The sequence below is a fragment of the Myotis nattereri genome (genome assembly GCF_964212035.1).
Source record: "Myotis nattereri genome assembly, chromosome: 12".
Taxonomy (NCBI): domain Eukaryota; kingdom Metazoa; phylum Chordata; class Mammalia; order Chiroptera; family Vespertilionidae; genus Myotis; species Myotis nattereri.
In genome coordinates this window covers 38,041,598-38,062,225 of record NC_138087.1, presented here as the reverse complement: position 1 = coordinate 38,062,225, position 20,628 = coordinate 38,041,598, and the positions used below count along the sequence as shown (strand labels likewise).

The 20,628-nt window shown below is 41.8% G+C and overlaps 1 protein-coding gene across 1 annotated transcript in view; it reads left to right on the top strand.

The window, feature by feature from the left end:
* The window catches only part of DMRT1 (doublesex and mab-3 related transcription factor 1), a gene marked incomplete at both ends in the record, with an annotated part of 96,273 nt that overhangs the window by 46,224 nt on the left and 29,421 nt on the right, over nucleotides 1–20,628 (top strand). The window contains one exon of the mRNA XM_081103132.1: nucleotides 10,973–11,120. Coding sequence (XP_080959258.1) covers nucleotides 10,973–11,120 — 148 coding nt within the window. The remainder of the gene's footprint in view (nucleotides 1–10,972; nucleotides 11,121–20,628) is intronic.

Here is a 20,628-nt window from a genome sequence, read left to right as displayed (position 1 = left end):
TCTCTGGCCATAGTGTGAAACCTTCCCGAGCTTTGCAGCCCAATGAATGCAAAACTGACTTTCTAATCTTCCCCTGTCCTCCTATATAATAAAGCCTAATATGCTAAGTGTCCGGTCATCCGGTCATCCATTTAACCAATCAAAGCATAATATGCTAATGATATGCTAAGGCCGTTCAACCTCTTGCTATGACATGCTCTGATCACCAGGGGGCAGACAGTCAACCGGTTGACCAGTCGCTATGACGTGCACTGACCACCAGGGGGCAGATGCTCCGACTGGTAGGTTAGCTTGCTGCTGGGGTCTGGCTGATCAGGGCTGAGCGAGATGGGCCAGACATGCCCTGGAGCCCTCCCACGGTCCCTCCCAGGCCCAATCATGCACTGGTGGGGTCCTTCAGCCTGGCCTGCGCCCTCTCGCAATCCGGGACCCCTCGGGTGATGTCGGACAGCTGGTTTCAGCCTGATCCACAGGCCAAAGGACCCCACTGCTGCATGAAATCATACACCAGGCCTCTAGTGTACACATATGTTCACAAAGGAATTGCTATTTAGTCTTGTTCTACATGATCATGACAGCCATCCTCTGATTTTTATTACAGTTTCTTGAAGGAATTGCTGTTTTGTTTCACAGGAAGTTTAATCACTTCATGCTTTCGATCCTGTCTTGAGGGCAGTGTGTAAGAATGGTGCTGTGATGATGATGTTCACGGTGGCTCTTGCTCTGGAACCAAAGCTGAGGGAGCTTGTGGGCATTTTAGAAACTGAACTCAGATGGTGAGAGGTGGGTGAGGAATGGTCTTTACAGCAGTAGGGTCATTTAAAAAATATATATATATATAAAATATATATATATATATATTATAATATATATAATATTGATTTCAGAAAGGAAGGGAGAGGTAGCAAGAGAGAAACATCAATTTCAGAGAATCATTGTTGGCTGCCTCCTGCACACCCCCTACTGGGGTTCAAGCCTGCAACCCTGGCATGTGCCCTGATTGGAAATCGAATTGTGATCTCCTGGATCTTAGGTTGGCACTCAACCACTGAGCCACGCCTGCTGGGCCACAGCAGGGTCATTTTTGCAGAGTATTTGGTTAAAAACCTGTGGATTATAAGAGAGTAGAACTGATCTTGCATAATTATAACCTGCTGGATTTTGCTTCCAGCAAACCCAGATTCTTAGGAACTTGGGGGCACTCCAGTAAAACCTGGGTTGTCTTACAGGTTAACTCCCATTCTTAGAGGAGTTCAGTTTGATCTGGACTGAGTTGAAAACCTTCGAAAGGGCTGATGTTCTCCAGGGACTGCTCCACAGTCCAGTTGGAGGCAAAAAGAAATACATTATCAGCTTGTTGTGAGATTTATATTTTGTTACACAACCTGACCTGACACAACAGCATCAGGTTGGTAAATTATACAATCATTTGGGGATTCTGTAATCTTCTTGAAAGTTAGATATCATGGTTTTGAAAACTTTCAGATTCAATTTGCTTGGGCTGGTGCCAAAATCTTATCTAGTTATGTTTTCCATTTTACTTTTTTCCCTTGTTATAAATGTGAATATGATATAAAATCAGTTGCTTATCAGAATGTTTCAGTATGTGGATGAGTGATTATCAAATTTCTTGAGAGTCCCTATTTCTGTGGCCTTTTAAGTGGCCTTCATTAGTTGAATAAAGGCCAGAATCAAGGCAATGCTTAATAAAAGTTCATTTGCTCTATTTTTTTTTACTATGTTAGGAATATCATAGAAAAATAAAAAGAACAGTTACAAAAATTTTCCACCATATTACAGAGCATGTATAAAAAACTCCTGCATAGATTTCATTGATCACTTATCAAGCGCCAGCTCCTGGCCTGTCTCTGAGCTAGACTGTCCCGACCCTCTAGTACCCTTGGTGGGGTAGATGGGAAAGAATCTAAAGACACTGGAGTTCTGTATCACTGTGTGATCGGAGTCTGCAGGCTTGTGGAGAAGGCTGTGATGCCTGTGGGAAGCTGGGCCCTGTGCAGTGGTGTCCAATGGGTGGGGTGAGGTGGGGTGAGGACGGAGTAGTTTATCACTGGTGTGGCTTACAGTTGTCACTGTGTGGTGATAATTAAAAGCAGGTTGACTTCAGTGAGCTTTACTATCTAAAAGAATTCTTTACAGAGAGCTCCCCCCCCCCATTGCCTGCACTCAGGACATGTTGCTCTCAGGGTCCCTCCTTGGTATCCCCCAGCCCTGTGAGCTTTACCCTGGAGACGCATAACCTCCTGAGAGGGGGGTTCCGAAGAAGAATGAGAAACGGGGAAAAGGATGATGTCCTCATTTAATTTCTCAAACCATTTTTATCACAGTACCTCTCGCATACAGTCTCTGTGGCAGTTCCCAGTTCTTACCAGCCGATAGTGGGAGAAGGAAGGCACACGTATGAATTCCGTGTCTCGAGTACATGTAGAAAACCAAGAACACGAAGGGATCTTCTCCCTTCCCATCTCTGTGTTTGAGAGTGGCAGAGTAGGACCTTGAGTTGGTTTTTCAACTTTTTAAAATTACTGAAAAGTAGAACATTTTCAGAGACTGAATTTTTCTTTTCAAATATTAAATAACATGTTTAGGTCCTTAAAATGTTTCAGGTACACAGTGGGCAGGTGTTTCTGCCTCTGTCTTTGTCACTAGAGCCCTGTCGTACCCATGAAAGGGTTCAGAGTGATTGGGTAGCAAACCCAAAAGAGTGGTCCTCGAGGGTGACAACACCCTCCTCCACGATGCTCCCACAGTGGGAGGTCCCTGGCGGGGCGAGAGGGGAAGGTGTACCAGGACGTTGTTGAACAGCCTTATGATGCTGGTCACTTCATATATAACATTGTACTGAACCACTGACCACATCCCTGCCAGAGAGCCTTACCCCTTTTGTGGCTGCGGAAACTGACGCTGAGGGAGATGAAGTAACTATGTACACAGCTGGAAGTGGGGGAGCTGGAGTCGGAACCGGGTTTGCCTAACTGTGGAGGCACATTCATTCCCATTATATATCTGTCTCCTAAAAACATTTCTTGTTATCCTTGTATGAAGCCTTGAGAGGTATTTTCTTACATCTTATGATATCTCATAACATTTTATAAGATGACACATGCCATATAATGTTTCAGAGGCTTGACATCGTAGAGGGAATGGAGTCCTATGTCTTGATAGTATTAATCAAATTTAAATTACTAAGCATAAGGCTCTTCAGCATGGTTCTGTGCCTACACACACACACACACACACACACACACACACACACTTCTGTGTAATTTAGGAAACAGATTTTTTGTCTTTCTTGTGCCATTTTGGTTACTTAAAATGGATTCTCTCCATCATGGTTTTGGAGTGGGAAGGGCCTTTCCATGCCACTAGCCTGCTGCAAGTTGGGATGCCCATCAGCGGTCACCAGCTTGCATTTGGATTTTTAATGGCAGTTCAGGTAAAATACTGTGAGTGTGTACGTGTGCTCACACTTAGAGGGTGGCCCCAGACGATCTCACCTTGCCCTCCAGGCAGTCTATCATGTTCAGCACTCATAAGATACCCTTCACCTTGCTGATTTATGCTAAAAGTATCCTAATGTTTCTGACAGATCATGTGTGACGTGAATATAATCCATATTTCTTAGAGCAGCTAATCCAAGTGGCTTATTTCCCGATACTGCTGATGGAGCTATATCTCTTAGTGTCGCAGCCATTGAGATTCTGGTGGTAACATATTGTTTGTGGGTCACTAGTTTTGTCTAAAACAGTAGGTTGGAACAGAGTAGCAAAGGTTAATTAAGTTTGTCCATCAAAATGGGAACAGATATGCAATTCTCTGTTACTGCCAGTTCTAAAATCAAAGTTCCTGAATGTGTGCTTATAGGCATCTTTCCTTCTCATTATCAGACTACACCCCCCAAAAAAAAATCTTGTTTTAAAATATGAGGAATTGTTAAAAGTCAAAGGCAGTGATTAGGTCTTTATAACAAGCGGATATCTTAATTAAAAAATGGGACAAGTGGCTTGGTTTAGTAGAGAGAAGCTTCTGGGGTCCAATTGCTTTGAATTCTGCCTTCTCTCTGCAGAACCAAGTTATTTTGTCTCTGAGCAGTTTATTTCCATGTTAATGATGATTATATTATGATGACTCCATGAGATGACAAGTCTCTTGAGCAGGGGTCCTCAAACTGCGGCCCGCCGAAAATATTTATCTGGCCCGCCGGGTGTTTTTGCCGCCGCTGTGTGCATAGGAATTTGTTCATAGTTTTTTTTTAAACTATAGTCCTGCCCTCCCAACGGTCTGAGGGACAGTGAACTGGCCCCCCGTTTAAAAAGTTTGAGGACCCCTGGTCTAGAGTATCTCTCAATAAATGCTTATTTTCTCCCTCTAAAATTCCATTAGTCCCATAGCCAATAAACCAATATTTTCTCAGCGAAGTTATGTTAAGAATATCACTGTTACAAGCCCCTCTGCCTATCTTAAGAGATGTTCTATAATGCTTTCAGAAATTCGACATATTACAGAGATTGGAGAGTCCTATGTCCTGATAATTATTAACCAAATATTAAAAATACAATCTTTGCCATTTCCTTGCCCACCAGCTCATTGTAAAAATACAATATTTGCATTTCTGCCTGGCTCTGTATGTGACTTTAGTTAGGTTTGTGCCTTAGATTTGTGAATGAGACAAATATAAGTTTCTGACCCAGGAGCTGGCAAATCTTGCATAGATTTGTGATATGAGGAAGGTGCTGGGCTAGTGCCAGCCAGAGACTGTCTCTAAACGGACCGCCCTCATTTTTTTTGTGAGCGCATCAAAACCTTCCAGGTTCCAGAAAAACCATCTTTTTTTTTAAACCATCTTTAATATTTGGCTTTTTCCTACTATGTACCTATTTTTAAAGGTCCTTGCTTCCATTGACCTAACTTATATATCTCAGTGTCTTTCAAACATTTTAGACTGAAACCCAGAGTAAAAAGTGTTTTCTGTTGTGATCCAGTATATACTTATACATACATATAAGGACAAAATGAAGTTTCATAAAACAGCTCTTCCACATATTATGATGGAGTTTTATATTTCTGTTCTATTTTGTTTTCATTTTCTTGCTATACTGTTTGTTTTTTTAATTCTGATTACAACCCAGTGAATTATTTTGGGGCCCACTAAATGGCTACAGTACTGCATTTTGGACAGCACCATCTGCTGGAGTAAACTTTATTCTGTCAGTACAACTAACCCAGATGGTGAAAACCACCAACTGAGTGATACAAGTTAAAAAACTAATTTGGGTTTTTTAAAATGTGGAAATAGAACAAGCAGAATGGACCACTAATACATACAAGGGTAATCCTAATAGCATATGGGGGTTCCATTCCTTAGAGTTTATACAAGGTGGTCTGAGTCCCTCATCCATGCTCGGTCCAAGATTTCTGGGAATTGGGGAGTGGGATTGCTTTGTGTTTTAACGGTCAGTGCTGGTTCTGTATTTATAAATGCCTTCCTTATTTTTTCGTGGTGTATCTTACGGGGTTTGTTTTGTTTTGTTTTGATGTTTTTAAAATCTACTCTGGTATTAATGCAAGCCTGGAGCTGAGTTCCTTTCCTTCCATTCTTTTTGAAAAGCCTACCCTTACAAGTGTTGTTTATTTTGGCACAGTGTCACAGATGTTCTGAAGCTTTGGGAAGCATGGGGTTTACAACTGAGAGCACCTTAGATGTTTAATTTCTCAAATGATTGTCCTCTCTGCCGTATTGCGTGAGCATTCTATTTCTCCCTTCTTCTCTCTCCTTTCTCCCCTCCAGCCTCCTTTCTGAGGAGGAAGAGCCCTTCCATTTCTGGACAAACGGCTCTTAGTTCTCCAGCCTCTAAGTGCTGACCCTCAAACCCAGCCCCTTCTTCTTTTGCTCATTGGAAGCATCCGCCCAGGCTTTGCAAGAATCCCTTCCAGGGGCCAGAATCCTCACAAGACCAGTCTCCCTGTCTCCTTCTGTCCTCCTCACTCTAGGGAGGGAAGCAGAGGGCATTTCATAATATGAACACCTAAGAGAACTTGCATAGGTTAGGTGTGTGGACTAGGACAGCTCTCAGAGGGTGGTTAGGCGAGCGGGGGGAACAGGTGCCCCTTTAAGAGGGTTTGAAAAGAAGCTTCTATTAAAACTAAAGAATTCCTTTAATGAGGGCAAAAGTGAGCCCCAGCCTTTATTCTTAGCAGGAGACATAGGATTCCACAGCATGTGACAAGCCCTCTTTTTTTTTCTTTTTTTTTTAATATAAAAAAGTTTTTGTTCATAAAACCAAAGGTTCATCCCAGATGTGGCTTTTGGAACTTAAAAGACTGTCAGCCACATGCCAGTGCCAAGGGAGTCTTTACACTGTTTGTTTAAATATCAGAGTTTGGGATTAGGAGCTTTATCCATATATTCACTCTTCTCCACCAAGTCTCATCTGTGCTGCTGAGCCGCGCTTTATGAAACAACCAGACGGCAAGTTGGTTTTCATGATCTCTTTCAGCCGTTACCTGGACGAGTGCTCAGTTGTGTAAGACCAGACTCTTCCTATCTGAAGTGTTAACAGATAACCAACGAGTAGTACTTAGGAGTTTCTTTAAAAAGAAGTGAGGTCTAACATTTTTATGTTTTGTTGGGGTTTTATTGTTACTATAAAAAAGGGTGAGTAAAGTATATGAAAGGAAACCAGTGGTTCAGATTTCTTATGCTGCATGTTCCAACAGTTTAATAAAATAAAACCCAAAGCTCCCAGGTTTTCCTTCAGGGTTCATACTAACCCTGCGCATGTTCCCACCAGCCCAGCTCCCCGTCATAGGTCACATTCTGGTTCAGAGACTTGGGATGGGTAATAAGAATGTAAAACATGCCTCTTGTTTGCCAGTTACCACATGTTAATAATAATAGTAGTCATAAATCACTAGGATCCTGGGGTTTGGGGTTTACTTTGTTTAATTTAAAGGAATAAAAAAAAAATCCAGAGAAGAACAAGGCAGCATTACATAATGGAAAAAATTATATTCTTTAGCAGAAATGAACAATTCCTTTAATTTATGAGCACCTCTAGGTCCTGTGCATCGTAGGATGGTTAGCAGCATCTTTAGTATCTACTCACGACATGCCAGTAGCACCTCCTCACCCCCAGCCAGTTGTGATAATCAATGGTGTCTCCTGACTTTGCTAAATGTCTCTGGGGGACAGACTGCCCTTCGTTGAGTACTTCTCGCTTAAAGTGAAACAACAGATGTCAAAGGTTTCCTTATTTACCCGTTTTGTCTAATTCGAAAGCAGCAGGGCTGTAACTGTTTTTTAAGTCAGGAACAAGAAGTGATTTAGAGTTTTAAGTCACATTTGGCCACACCTTTTTCTGGCTTTCTGGCTGAATCACAATTCAGTTTCAACTCCATGTTTCAGAGGTTTACACATGCACTTAGAAATACATGGAACCATACTTCTTTCTTCTGTCCAAGTTGTCACATGGATGGTTATTTGTAGATTATTCTTCCAGTTGTAAGCAGCTGAAGTGATTGATGGTCTCTGTAAGTTCACGTTTTGATAACCGCAGATGGAGTCTGACCCTTTGTATCTTTTCTTTTTTTTTTTTTGATAGAAGTTTTTATAGCTCAATGATCTTGGGGATTCATTGGGAAAGTTGAATGTTTGAGTTCAAATAGCTCAGTTCCTATTTCCAAATGACTCTTGTTATCTGATGCTTTCTAAAAACAGAAATGGAATTAAGGGGGAAAATAAACACACATGGATTTGATATTGTTTTTATTTCCAATAAGCTTTCATTAAAAAGGAAAGGAAAAAAAACCCTTCAGTTTATCTGAATCTCTTTTCAAATAGTACACGCATTGGTTTTGGCAGCAGTTGTCCAGTCTGTCGGTAGAGTGAACCTTTTGCGTTTTTAGTTGGTACTGGGGAGGCTGGGGTTACATGCTTATTGGGGTGTGGGAAATATGTAGGTAAGCCTACTTACAGATAACTCTGGTTCTCAGTCTTGGTTTCAATTAGAATTATCTGAGGAGCTTTGAAATAACGCAGGGCCCAGGCCAAATCCCAGACCAGTGAAATCCGACGTCAGACCAGGTTCCCTCTTCCCCTAATCTAGTGGGAGTGAAGGCTGAGAACCAGGGAACATTCCAGTAAGTCAAGTTTTATTGTAACACAGCCACGCCCCTTCATTTACTAATTGTCTAGAGACCCTGTGACTTACAAAACCTGAACTATTTACTGTTTGGCCATTTACCAAAAAAGTTCGCTGACCCCTATTCTCAACTCACAGTGAACATTTTCCAAATATTTTGAAAAGAGGTTTTATACAAAATACATAGTAAAAGGGAAAAATCCAGGATTTTGCTGAGCCTGTAGGCTCAAATCCTGTCCATTTTCTTGCACCCGGGGACAATTTAAAAACATTTCCCTTGAAGAACTGACTTGCAGATTTTGCCCCAGCGGAGGAAGATGTAACCAACTCGGCACCCAGATGGGGGGCGCCATTATTTATGTCAGGACACTTCTTACTTAATAGTTGGCGCTTGTCCTAATAAATGTTCATCACATAGACTGTGCTGACTTGGGGGAAGGCTGTAGAGGTAGAAACGTTTCTCTCCTGCAAAGTGTGTTTGAGCTTGTTATTACTGCTGTAGCCATTCTAGGTGGTTGTGAACCCCTGAAAAAAATATCTTAGTTCTGGGGAATCTCATGTATAAAAAGAAAACTAATGGAAAATTTAAAGTAGCATCATTTCTGCCTTTTCTTAGTTTAGGTGGAAAGTTGTAAACAGTTGGTCAAAAGAATTTTTTAGGAAGTTCTCCTTTGGTCATAGGCCCCTAACAGTGTTTAGTGTGAGAGAAAGAATCGTTTATTCTAATCCCTTGTCACCAGAGCGAGGTTTTATTTTTTTTTACTTTTTAAAATATTTTTATTGACTTAGAGAGAGAAGGGCGAGGTTGAGAGGGAACCATCAATATGAGAGTGAAACATTGATTGCTGCCTTCTACACGCCCGCTCCGTGCAGGGGATCAAGCCTGAAACGCAGGCATGTGTCCTGACCAGGAATGGAACTGGCAGTCTTTTGGTGCACAGGATGATGCGCCACCAACTGAGCCACACCAGCCAGGGCCAGAGCGACGTTTTGAGCCAGCAGAATCAGCCTCTCCTGGGAGTGAGTCAGACTCTGAGGCTCTACCCAGGCTTACTGAATCAGAGTCTACTTTTTAACAGGATCCCAGGCTGCTCTCATACACATGCAGAGGGCACCAGGAAGTGCTTGTCTAATAGATAACTGGGTGCAGCACTGCTGAGAGTCACTTCCCTCTTTAATGATTTCACAGTTCCTGGTGGCTCTCCTGACTTGGGCCCACTCACTAAAGGCAGCCAGTCTCCCCTTTGGCTATTTCCAAGCATTGCTGCATGCCCTCTTATTTAGTAAAAATTTATATAATGATAGAAAATGAAAATTGGATGATGGAGCTGGAAGAGATACCATTTTATTTGCTTCAGAGAAAACGAGAAAGGATACAAGGAACTTGGCCAGATAAACTTCACTTGAAAGGGAATAATTAAGTGGAATAGAGTTTTCTTTGCTTTTGCAAGAAATAATCTACACATCAAGCATACATTTGTGCTGGGGAACAGTTGGGAGGGGCAAAAATGAACTCCTTGAGCTTCTCAAATTAGCACACAGAAATCAAGGACGTAGGCCTTTCCACCAAGCACTGCCATAATATTCAAAGTTTACTTTGGCCTATATTACTTGAGGAATTGTCCAAAATTTGGATGTTCATAGAAGATCTTGAGGAAGCCTAGGACCTAATTTTATCCTGCCAGGCTTTGCCAAGTTAGTACTATTTTTTCTAAATCAAATAAGTGGCTTCTAGAGATTGGATTGAAAAACATGATTTCAAAATTATTCCTTAATTGTTGAACAAATTTGGTTTATCCAGAGCATTCCTTAGATTTACTTTAAAAAAAAAATACCATCTGAATTTAGTGTTTTTGAAACTGTAGACATAATTGAAGTCTAGATGTTCTTGCTGTGAAGATAGGGTCATGCATTTAATGTTTCGTGTCTGTACCAGGGTGTGTGCAGGAAACAGAATAATTCTGGGTGTTTGCAGAGTGGCCAGGAAGAACCAGGAAAGTAGAAGTGGGTCCCGTTTCCTTTGCTTTGAATGAGAGGCCAAGAAGCTGTGTGAACTGCTCCTTATAGAAAAGCTGCCCCGTGGTCCCAAAGGCAAGGTCCGATTGCCAGAAAGAAGGCTTAAATGCCGAGTGCCAGCTGCTCACTGCTGCTGGAGGGACAGCACTTGCTCCCTCTGCCTTCCCTTCTGTCTTCCAAATCTCACTCCGTGTCTTGTTAGCAGAATCCAAATCGCCTCCAGAACCCTGGTGACAGGAGAGTCTGGGAAACATATCGCACTTTTGTTCCTGTTGCAGGGAAAAGCATAGAAGGGGGTGGGAATGGATGCCGAGTGATGATATTCAGCATAGCATCATGCTAATGACAATAGCTTACCTTCACCCTATTTTCATGTTTTTAAAAAATATTCTCTATATGCACTGTGTGTTCACTAAGATGAGATGCCAGTTTTACACGTGAAGAAATGTGAGAAGGTTAAATGACTGGCTGCTGGTCAAACAAGGTAGTCATTGTCACAGTAATGCCATGCTCTCCTGTTTTTCCTGCCCAATTCTCTTTACTACTTGTTAATTGGGCATCATAGGATGAGAAGGAATTTTAGGGGTGCTTCAGCGGGAACCCCAAGATAGAAAAGGCACCTCAGAATGCACAGTTCGAGTATTTTCAAGGTTAGTGTACTGGATGGTATATTCATGGTTGAGGATACTACCAACTTATAGGGTGTGGCCTTCACTTAAAGAATTAGGCAATTCTTGAAATGACTATGACTATAAAATGCAACTTTGGTCTTAATACATTCCTTCTTTTTTCTTAAGCCGATGAAAACCTCAGAGAACCGCCACCCTGTGGGTTCCCAGTACAGGATGCATTCGTACTACCCAGCTCCCTCCTACCTGGGCCAGAGCGTGCCCCAGATCTTCACTTTTGAGGATGGCCCTCCCTACCCGGAAACCAAAGCGAGCGGTAGGTGTCTGGTTACACAGACTGGATCCTGGGTGGAGAGAGGATGAGTGTCCAGCACGGGGTCTCTGGCTCTCCAAGGGCTCACCAGTTAAGAGCTGTTGGGAAGTGTATCGCTGTGTAAGTCTTATATAAGTATCCTTTAAGGTGTTTTGTTATGGAATGACTTTGTTTTGCCTAGGTTCTTAATATTACATTTCTCTTTTTTTGTATACCCAGAGTGACAGGAATAAGATAAAAGACTCCTCAGAAGCTAAAAAATGTGTTTTCTGAGGGATCAGTGTGAAATACAGGGACACTTTAAATGTGGCTCCAAGTCCTGATGTTTTTGGTAAAGTGAATTTCCATATACTGAATACTTGTTTTCCAAAATTTTTCCATTTTAAAATTGAAGGTATATTTATATTTTGGGGAAAAGAAATAAAATAACATAATAAAACATTTTTTAATACAAGCGATCTCAGAGTTTATGCAGTAGCAATGTAAATAACTCTGATAAAATGGCTTTGAAGTGAAAAATGACTGCTTAATGTACCAGAGCACTTTGAAATACACAATTGCTCAATTTCAGTTTTAACCTTCTCCCCAGCGTTTACACTGTGGAGACAGACAGGTTTTTTTCCGGCTGTTGTGTTCCTAGGGCCTGTTTTTAAGTTCTTTATATATAAGCATTATCTTTTGACCTGGAAAAGTGAGAAGCTTACACAGTCGAGGCAGTAGAAATCAGGGCAATGGTGAATGACTTGGTAATTTCAATAACTTGATTCTCTATAGAGAACTGGTTTCTTTGTAAAGGAAGTACTTAGAGAATGAGAACCAGACCTATGCTTTGATTTCCAAAATTAGAACAGTGAAGTCTAAAAAGGCTGGGCAAGTTACATTTTATTGTACTATAAATCAAGGATCCCATTAATATGGAATACATAATATAGGTTAAGGGAACTGATAAGTGTGAACTGAAGAAACACTGAAGTACATATTGTTGATTGTACTTTGGCTTTTATTAATAGTCATACTTCAGAGTGGACAAACATAACTATTATGAATATTTATACTGTATAATATATGCTCATATGTTCTTCCTTTGATTATATATGTTTATCTGGATTATAAGGTCCTTAAGGATAGTGAACACATCTCATATCTTTTTATATGCTATGATGCCTTTTTAAAAATTTGTTACTTATTAGTTGAGTGATGAATGAATAAATGAATCCAGTATTATTTTTAAGTAAGCTTGTTCTTTAAGGAAACATAATTCTGAAAGGTCAGAATCCTAATAGTCTGATGGAGTCCTTAAAAAAAGTTTATTCAGAAAATTACCAATGAAACCTACTTTAAGGGGGAAATTGCCTAACCTTCTTTCTCCAGGAATAATGGAATGTTTTTAGAAGCACTGGCATTCTTGAGACAAAGGTGTAAATTCAGAGGAAGGCAATAAGACAAAAAGATAAGAAGAATTTATTAGAGTAGAGGAGAATGAATTTGGAGAGGAGCAGTAGGCATTTGAATTTATGTCAGAAAAGGAAGAGACTCAGAAGGAAAGAGGTTACAGTCCAGGAAAGAAAAGATTGGCTGCTCCAGTGTTCACAGGGAAAGATTGGGTGAATAACACCTAGAATTTCCTCAAAACTTTTCTGGTGATATGTGTATCTGAAAGTGTGGTTTAACCTTCCAGTAACCCTCTAACTCACTAATAATTAATCAGGAGGGTCAAGCTTCAGACATGAGGGCATTAGCTAGGAAGAATTGCAGTGAAATCTCTGTTTTGGAATTGATGGACAACGAGAACATAAATTAATTGAAAATCCAAGACTCAGCTATTTTTATAAAGAAGTGTGGCTTTATGACTTCCATGTATGGTGTCATGGGCTCTACATCGTATGAGATTTTTATAGAGCTGGTGGGAAGGGTTAGTGTGTGGACATCCCAGGTGCCATCTCCTGGGGCACCGGTTCCTCAATTTTATCAGTATTGACACAAGTGGGGAGCTCTTTGGGGGCAAATTAGGCCCTTAATGGGGCTGAGGCTAGTGGCAGCGTGCTGTCAGTGGGGATGGGGACATCAGTGTTTTTATCTGTGAGAGTGACAAAGGCTGACTGATAACCAGTTACATTTATCAATTCTGTCACGTTTGAGTTGAAGTCCTTTGGTTGGTTGGGTTAGTAAGTTAACGGTTAGTACATTGTACATCAGTTATTCTAAGTGGGAACTTCTAAGTAATTTGAAAAACAGTATTTTTGAGAGGTTTCATGTTTTCTTTAAAGTCTTATTTAAGTGTAAGTTTTTGTCCATTAGGTCCATTTTTCTTCAGTTTCTTTAAAGACAACCATCACCTCTCTTTACCATCTAAGAAAACACGTCCAAGCTCAGTGTTTTCCTCTGGTTTTGCTACAGAGTGCCACGTGAAAATAGACTGTAGGGAATGCCCTGTTGCTACTGTTCATTGTTTTTCTTTGTGAAAAGGCTGAGAGTCGTTCTCCTTTTCGTATCCTGAAAAGTGTCAGGAGGTAGACGAGAGAGATGGCGGGCCCAGACTGTAAACCATTGCAGGCACTTGGTTTTTGTTTCCGGTGAGCTGGGAGGCCACTGGAATATTCTAGCAAAGGGGTGACATGTCTGCCTTGTGGTTTTAAACTCTGGTTGCTATTTAAGAATAGACTGTAGGGATTTGATGTGGAAGCAAGAAGACCAATTACTAGTAAACGGCTACAGTAGTAATTCTTACAAAAGATGACAGTGGCTCAGTCAGGGTGGGAATGTGGTATGATGACAAGTCGTTGAATTCTAGATGTATTTTGAAGAAAGAACCAATAAGATTTGCAGATGGATTTGGGATGAGCCATAAAGGAAAGAGGGAAAGATGACTCCATAATTTTTAACCTGACCGAGTAGAAAACTGGAGTTTCGATTGATTGAGGTGAAGAAGACTATGGAGAAAACGTGTTGGTGGGGATTAGGGGTTTCATTGTGAAACCTGTTTGTGGGAATTAGGAGTTTCATTGTGTGCATATTTAGTCTGAGATGCTCATTAGTCATCCAGGTGGGTTGTCATAGGAACTGAATGTATGAGGAGTGACACTGAGGGGAGATGTCGCTGCCGGAAAAAAGAAGTGGGAAGTTCAGTGCATAGATGTTATTCAGTGCATATTGGAGGCAGTATGGTGAGACCTGTCCCCCCCCCCCCGCCCCCCCAAGAAGTGAGTGTAGGTGAAGAAGAAAGGACCAGGGATTGAGCCCTGGGCCCTGTAGTGTTTGGAGCCCTGGTGGATGAGGAGGACCCACAAAGGGAGAGTATTATAGAGCAGCCTGTGAGGCAGGAGGAAAACTAAAGGTGAATAGTGTCTGGGAAGCCAATTAAAGAAAGCGCTTAAATGAAAAGAGTCAAATAATACTGATGGATCAAATGAGATGAGGACTAGAATTGACCATTGGCTGCTGCAAGGTAGAGATGTTTGATGACCTGGACATCAAAGTGGACGAGTAGCCACTTTGGTGAGGAAGTGAGGACCAAAGCCTTACTACACTCAGGAGTACATGGGAGAGAAGCATGTGAGTACAGACAGTTCTGTAGGGAGTTTTGCTCTAAGGAGGGTAGTGAAATGGAGCACAACTAGAGGAAAAGGTAAGATCAAGGAAGGTCCTTTTCTCTCTCTCTCTCTCTTTTTTTTTTTTTTCCAAAGAAGGGAGATACTATGATAGGCTTGTGTGCTGATGGGAGTAATCCAATAGGGAAGGGAAACTAGCTGGCCCAAGGTGTGGTTTTGTGACTGCTTTGTTTCTAATCTAAGAGGAGACAAGTAAAGGAGTTAAGATTAAATAGAAAGCCAGGCTGGTGTGGCTCAGTGATTGAGCATTGACCCATGAACCAAGAGGTCACTGGTATGATTCCCAGTCAGGGCACATGCCTGGGTTGTGGGCTCGATCCCCAATGTGGGGCATGCAGGAGGCAGCCAATTGGTGATTCTCTCTTAGCATTGATATTTGTCTCTCCCTCTCTCTTCCTCTCTGAAATCAATAAGAATATGTATATATATATTTTAAATTAGAAAAGAGTATGGCAGAAACTATCAACTCCCTTGTTCTCACATGAAGGCCTGTCACCATGTCTTACATCTTTCTATTTCAGCAAGTGCCTGGCAGTGGTTGTGCACATGAAAGTGATTATGTTCATCAAGAAAGGCTTACTTTTTAGCTCCAAAAGGACCCTGTTTGAAACTAACCATATAGGATGTGGATTGTAATTCTTGAAATTAGCTAGATAGACATCATGGTCTGCTGAGTGAGGAAGGTGAGGCATAATAATTTTAAGCATATAATAAACATTTAGAAATGGCAGCTTTGAAAAGTTATTTTTAACATATCACACATATGATATATTTCCTACATAGGGCAAAGGAAATAACTAGAGAAGATGGGTGTATAAGAACACAGCAGGTCCCCTTATACCTAAAGAATAGGATAGAGGGAAACTAAAATGCTATTTGATGAGGACACACATACTTTTGTATTTTCTTTAAACTTCTTTTTCTTCCTCCATGAAAAGAACACCCTACAGGGCAAACTGTGGAAAAGGCTGAGAGCCAGTGTACACCTAACATGGATTCTGTGTAAAACTCTGGCTCTTGACAAAGCCATCACCAGTCTAGAAATAGCAGGCACTTCGCAGGGGCTACGTGAACGCCCCATTATACTCACTGCTGTAAGGAAAGACTTCACTCACTGCAGCACTTTAGTAAGAATTACCAGGGTGTGTTTTCTCACACATGCACGGGTCATAGTCTTCCAGCTCTGTGTTTCTCCAGGTGCCTAGCTTCAGGCCATGTTCTCAGTGGGCTCCAGGGGTGGTTCCTGGTTTCTTGAATGAACAAGAAACTGACCTTTGGGTCATTTCTGCCAGTGCCTCACCGGCCCCCAAGTTAGGCATTTGGTAAAACAATCCAAATAGACCAGACATGGGGTTTAAACACACCCTGGATTTATATCATGTAGAATCTTCTCCTTGGAGAACTTACATTTTAAAGACTTAATTCTTTACATTTACTTTATGATTAATAACATAGCCTTGCAAGAGAGTAGCAAGGGACTTAATCACTTTTTATACTTAATAGAGATTGGGTGGAGGTGCAGGCTGGATGCTGTGCCATCCCTGAGCCATGGTGCTGGTGTTTAGGAAGAAAAGCCAACATAGGAACCCAAATTTTCCAAACCACTTTCTGGGCATTCTTTCTACTACTATATCCTATGATTTTCTCTTCCCTCCCCTTCCTTTTCCTTTTCTCACAGTTAGGTAACTCTGATAATCTCTATAAGACGATGTCTGTGCACTTGATGGGGATAACTTTATCTGTCTGTCTATCTATCTATCTATCTATCTATCTATCTATCGGAGAGTTCCAGTGCATGAAATTCATGCACGGAGCAGGTGGAGGAGGTCTCTCAGCCCAGCCTGCACCCTCTTGCAATCTGGGACCCCTCAGAGGATGTCTGACTGTCATTTTAGGCCCAATCCATGGCAGTCAGACTGGCAGTCGGACATCCCTCTTGCAATCTGGGACCACTGGCTCCTAACCTCTTGCCTGCCTGCCTGCCTAATCACCCCTAACCACTCGCCTGCCTACCTGATCGCCCCTAACCGCCTCAGCTGCAACTTCATCTGGAAGGACATCCAGAAGGTCGTTCAGCTATCCAGTCTTATTAGCATATTACGCTTTTATTATTATAGATAAAAGCCTAAGTGACTGAATGACCAGTCGCTATGACATGCACTGACCACCAGGGAACAGATGCTTAATGCAGGAGCTTCCCCCTGGTGGTCAGTGGGCTCCCACAGCCAACCTTTCGCAGCCCTGATTGGCCCCGATCGCCGGCCAAGCTGAGGGACCCCACTCATGCACGAATTCATGCACCAGGCCTCTAGTTCAATTCTTATAATAGGAGTAGTATCCCCATTTTGCAGATGAGGATACTAAGGCATAGAGCTGATGCCAATGAAGTAGGGAGGAGAGGGGTCCTCATTTTCACGTGGCAGGTGGAGAACCAGCATGGTGATGACTTAGGTGGTTTGGAGTCCACTGGACAACAGTCATACAATAGCACTTCTTGTGCTGTAATGATAAAATTTCAGAACTTGCTCCCTCAGCATGTGCACCAGGCAGAAATACCCCTATCTGGGGTTGTCTTTCTGTAGCATCTTGGTGTCCCAGCAAAAAAAAAAAAAAAAAAATCCCCCAACAAAAAGCAGCTTTAAAAAAATCACCAGCATATCGGGTGTGGTATTTACATTGCTATTCCCAGAGCTAAATGTAAACTTTAAAACACCTTTTTTACTTAATTGACACAGCAAAGTTACTTTCAATTTTGTGGTTATATTTGAATATTCCTTTTATAACAGGAGGGAGTGAAGTTGATATTTGATAAAGGCAGACATTACAAAATTAAATGGCTTTAAAATTATAAGTGCATAGAAATACAATTAACTGCTTTTGTAGTCCCTCCCGCCCCCCGCCCCCCGTGGACATAAGCTATTATTTTAAAACTAGAGGCCCAGTGCACAAAATTCGTACACAGGGTCCCTAGCGGCTGCCAGCTGCTGGCCAGGGCCTCCCTCCGTTCCCCCTACCCCTCCCATGGGCCCCGCCCCCTGGTTGAACTCCCGGTGGAGGGGACAATTTGCATACCACACTTTTATCACATAGGATTAAGAGGAGTGTGAATAAAAGGCCTGCTGATCTTTCCCAGATAATTTTTGATAGAGGCAGTATTTTACACTCAGTCTGTCAGTGGCTTATTGTGAGATTTCTTTTACATCTTTAGCTTATGCTTTAACAATTCTAAATTCAGTACAGAGGGCACATTTGCAGGGGTTTTCCTTCGGACTAAAGATTGTAGTCTACAGCAGGATACAGAGAGCAGGAGCCCTGGAAAGTACACCTTTAGGAATTCGTAAGTGTCCTGACATAACCAGGTTGAACATAATGACCAGAAAACATTGTTTGCCTATCTTTTCGATGCCAACTTTATCTTGATGGGATTCAGGTGTGACATGCCTGCCTGCTCAGTGCAACAGAAGGAAACACTTGCAGTTGCAGGTGTAAGGTGCTGGCCTCTAGGGGTGGCACAGGGGATAGTGCAGGGGGCCCAGTGTATTGTGAGCACATCCACATCAGCAGATTGGCCTGTTTCTGTTACTTACTCAGTGACCATTTGTATTTTAAAATCCTGAAGATGCAGCACCCATGTGGGCATTAGCTTGGATGCAACAGTAGCCACTCTGGTTAGAGCAGCCAGCATCATCGCGTATGGGGTTTCTTCATTCCAATCTGGCTTGAATGCACTGGGCCTCAGTGATGCTTTTCGGGCATGGTGTGGAGTAACTCAGGAGTTTATTTCCCCTGCTCAGCTCCTCAAAGGCATGGCCCAGGCCAAGTACAACTTGAATAACCTTCAGGAAAGCTGTGTTGTCCTTCTGTCTGCCGCTGTCTTTGAAAATTGCCTCCAGAGTTAGTGAGCAGGAACAGTTAAGATTTACAAACAATGATGAAGCTTGTCATGCATCTTTCACCATTCATCATCCAGGTGCCGTGCCTGGGCGGTGAAGTGTTCTTCATAAAAACCAGCTCAGTGTGAAATACACCTCGCTGCAATGTTTACTGCTCTGAAGCTCGTCAGAGGCCCTTTATAGTAAATCCAGATTGCGATGTGACATTACAGTATATCATTGCCCAGCGCGGTGGGGTTTACACTGGGAATGAGCGCGGTGCACACCAGATGAGGTGTCCAGATTGAGTTATGTCAGAATTTGGCTGTTATATGGGGATAGCTTTTGTTTTCTGAACACTGAAAGTTAGTTTTATATGTATTTATATTTATATATAGGCATATACTTCCCATCTTGCACATATACATGGGTATACAATATATGCTGAGGTCAGGTTCCAACTGGGCTTCTGCTGTAAAGGATGGTGACCAGCTTTATGTACCTCCCGACTGCTGTTCATTGAAACTGGCATAAATGGAATCTTTTTGGGGGAACTAGAGGAGATGGTTATTTCATCATGGAAGTGGGTTTGATTTCACTATGTGTAAAGTGGTCTTGCTTACCACTGTTTTTTACAAAACCAAGGACCCCTCTCTCCTGGGATTATTGTAGTACACTGGGTGATCCCTTTGATATGAGGGCAAAGAGAAGGAACCCCATTGGACACGTCAGTTGTGGAGGGAGGTCTCTGAAGTCCATTGCTTATTTATTATTTTTTTAGTGGGTGTCAAAATCTTAGTGTTGCCTCTGTATCTTGAAAGATGCTGCTTCTAAGAGAAGATTTATGGTGTTTTAGCTTGAATCTGCAAAATAAAAGAGCACACTGAATTTATTGCATGATCAGGTTTATTTACATTTACCCTAAAAGTGCTAATATTAAAACTGAGCTCCATAAAAATATAATATTCAGAGATAACAGCAGGCCCTACAGGACCATGGTCATCTTAACACACACATTTTCATAATTTAAAATTCTCCTTTCAGTGTAGCAGGGTTGAGGAGAACCATTTAGTGGCCTTTACTCACCTGGCACTACATGGCATCCAGGGACTCTCCCCATTTACACGAGTCTAGGGTAGGGTAGACCTCCCACCATGGTCCGCTGCTGTTTTTGTTTGTTTTGCTGTTTCCTTTTAGATGCAGTGCCTTCTTGCCAGAGATTGATAAACAACAGTGCCACGCCTGCGTTTCCTGAAGCAACAGAAGGAAACACTTGCAGTTGCAGGTGTAAGGTGCTGGCCTCTAGGGGTGGCACAGGGGACAGAACCCTTCCATGGGCTCTTGCAGGGCAGGAGGGGGTTGGCAGCCCGGTGCAGTCACTTCATTAAGCTGCAAGAGCAGACACAGGACGGCCAGTTAAAATTAAATCTCAGATAAACCACAGAAAATTATTTTAATGTAAGCATGTTGTCTCGATACTACAAATAATTTGTTTCTAAAATTTAAACTTAATTCAGCATGCTGTATTTTTACTTGTTAAATCTGGCACCTTTATGCTTCATACAAGTCTGCTCCAAACCACTGTTTTAGGACCCTGGGGTAGAAGGCAAAAAAAAAAAAAGTAATACGGAGAAAAGCAATACTTTCGTTAAGCATATTCAGCAGTTTTAAGAGTTTCATGTATATTTCTACAAAAATAGTACATGCTTGGAACAGTTTCCTGTTTTGGCTGAAACCATTCATGGGTTTCTTGATGAAAAGTTTCTGGGTTATAATTTATCTTTGAACATATTAACTATATTGTTTAGGTAATTCATAGGTCCAGATATTTCTTTTTTCATATTCTATAGGTTAGCTCCATTAATATAACAGCAAAAAAGAAAAAGAAAAAAAGAAAAGGAATGCACAGCCGTTCAGAATCAAAGTGGGAATTTGTACTTTTCATGCATTTGGTTCAATTATCCCCTGGTAGCTTTGCCAGCCATAACAGTAACTCTTGAAGTGCTCTGGCAAGACCAGTTCCTCTCTCTC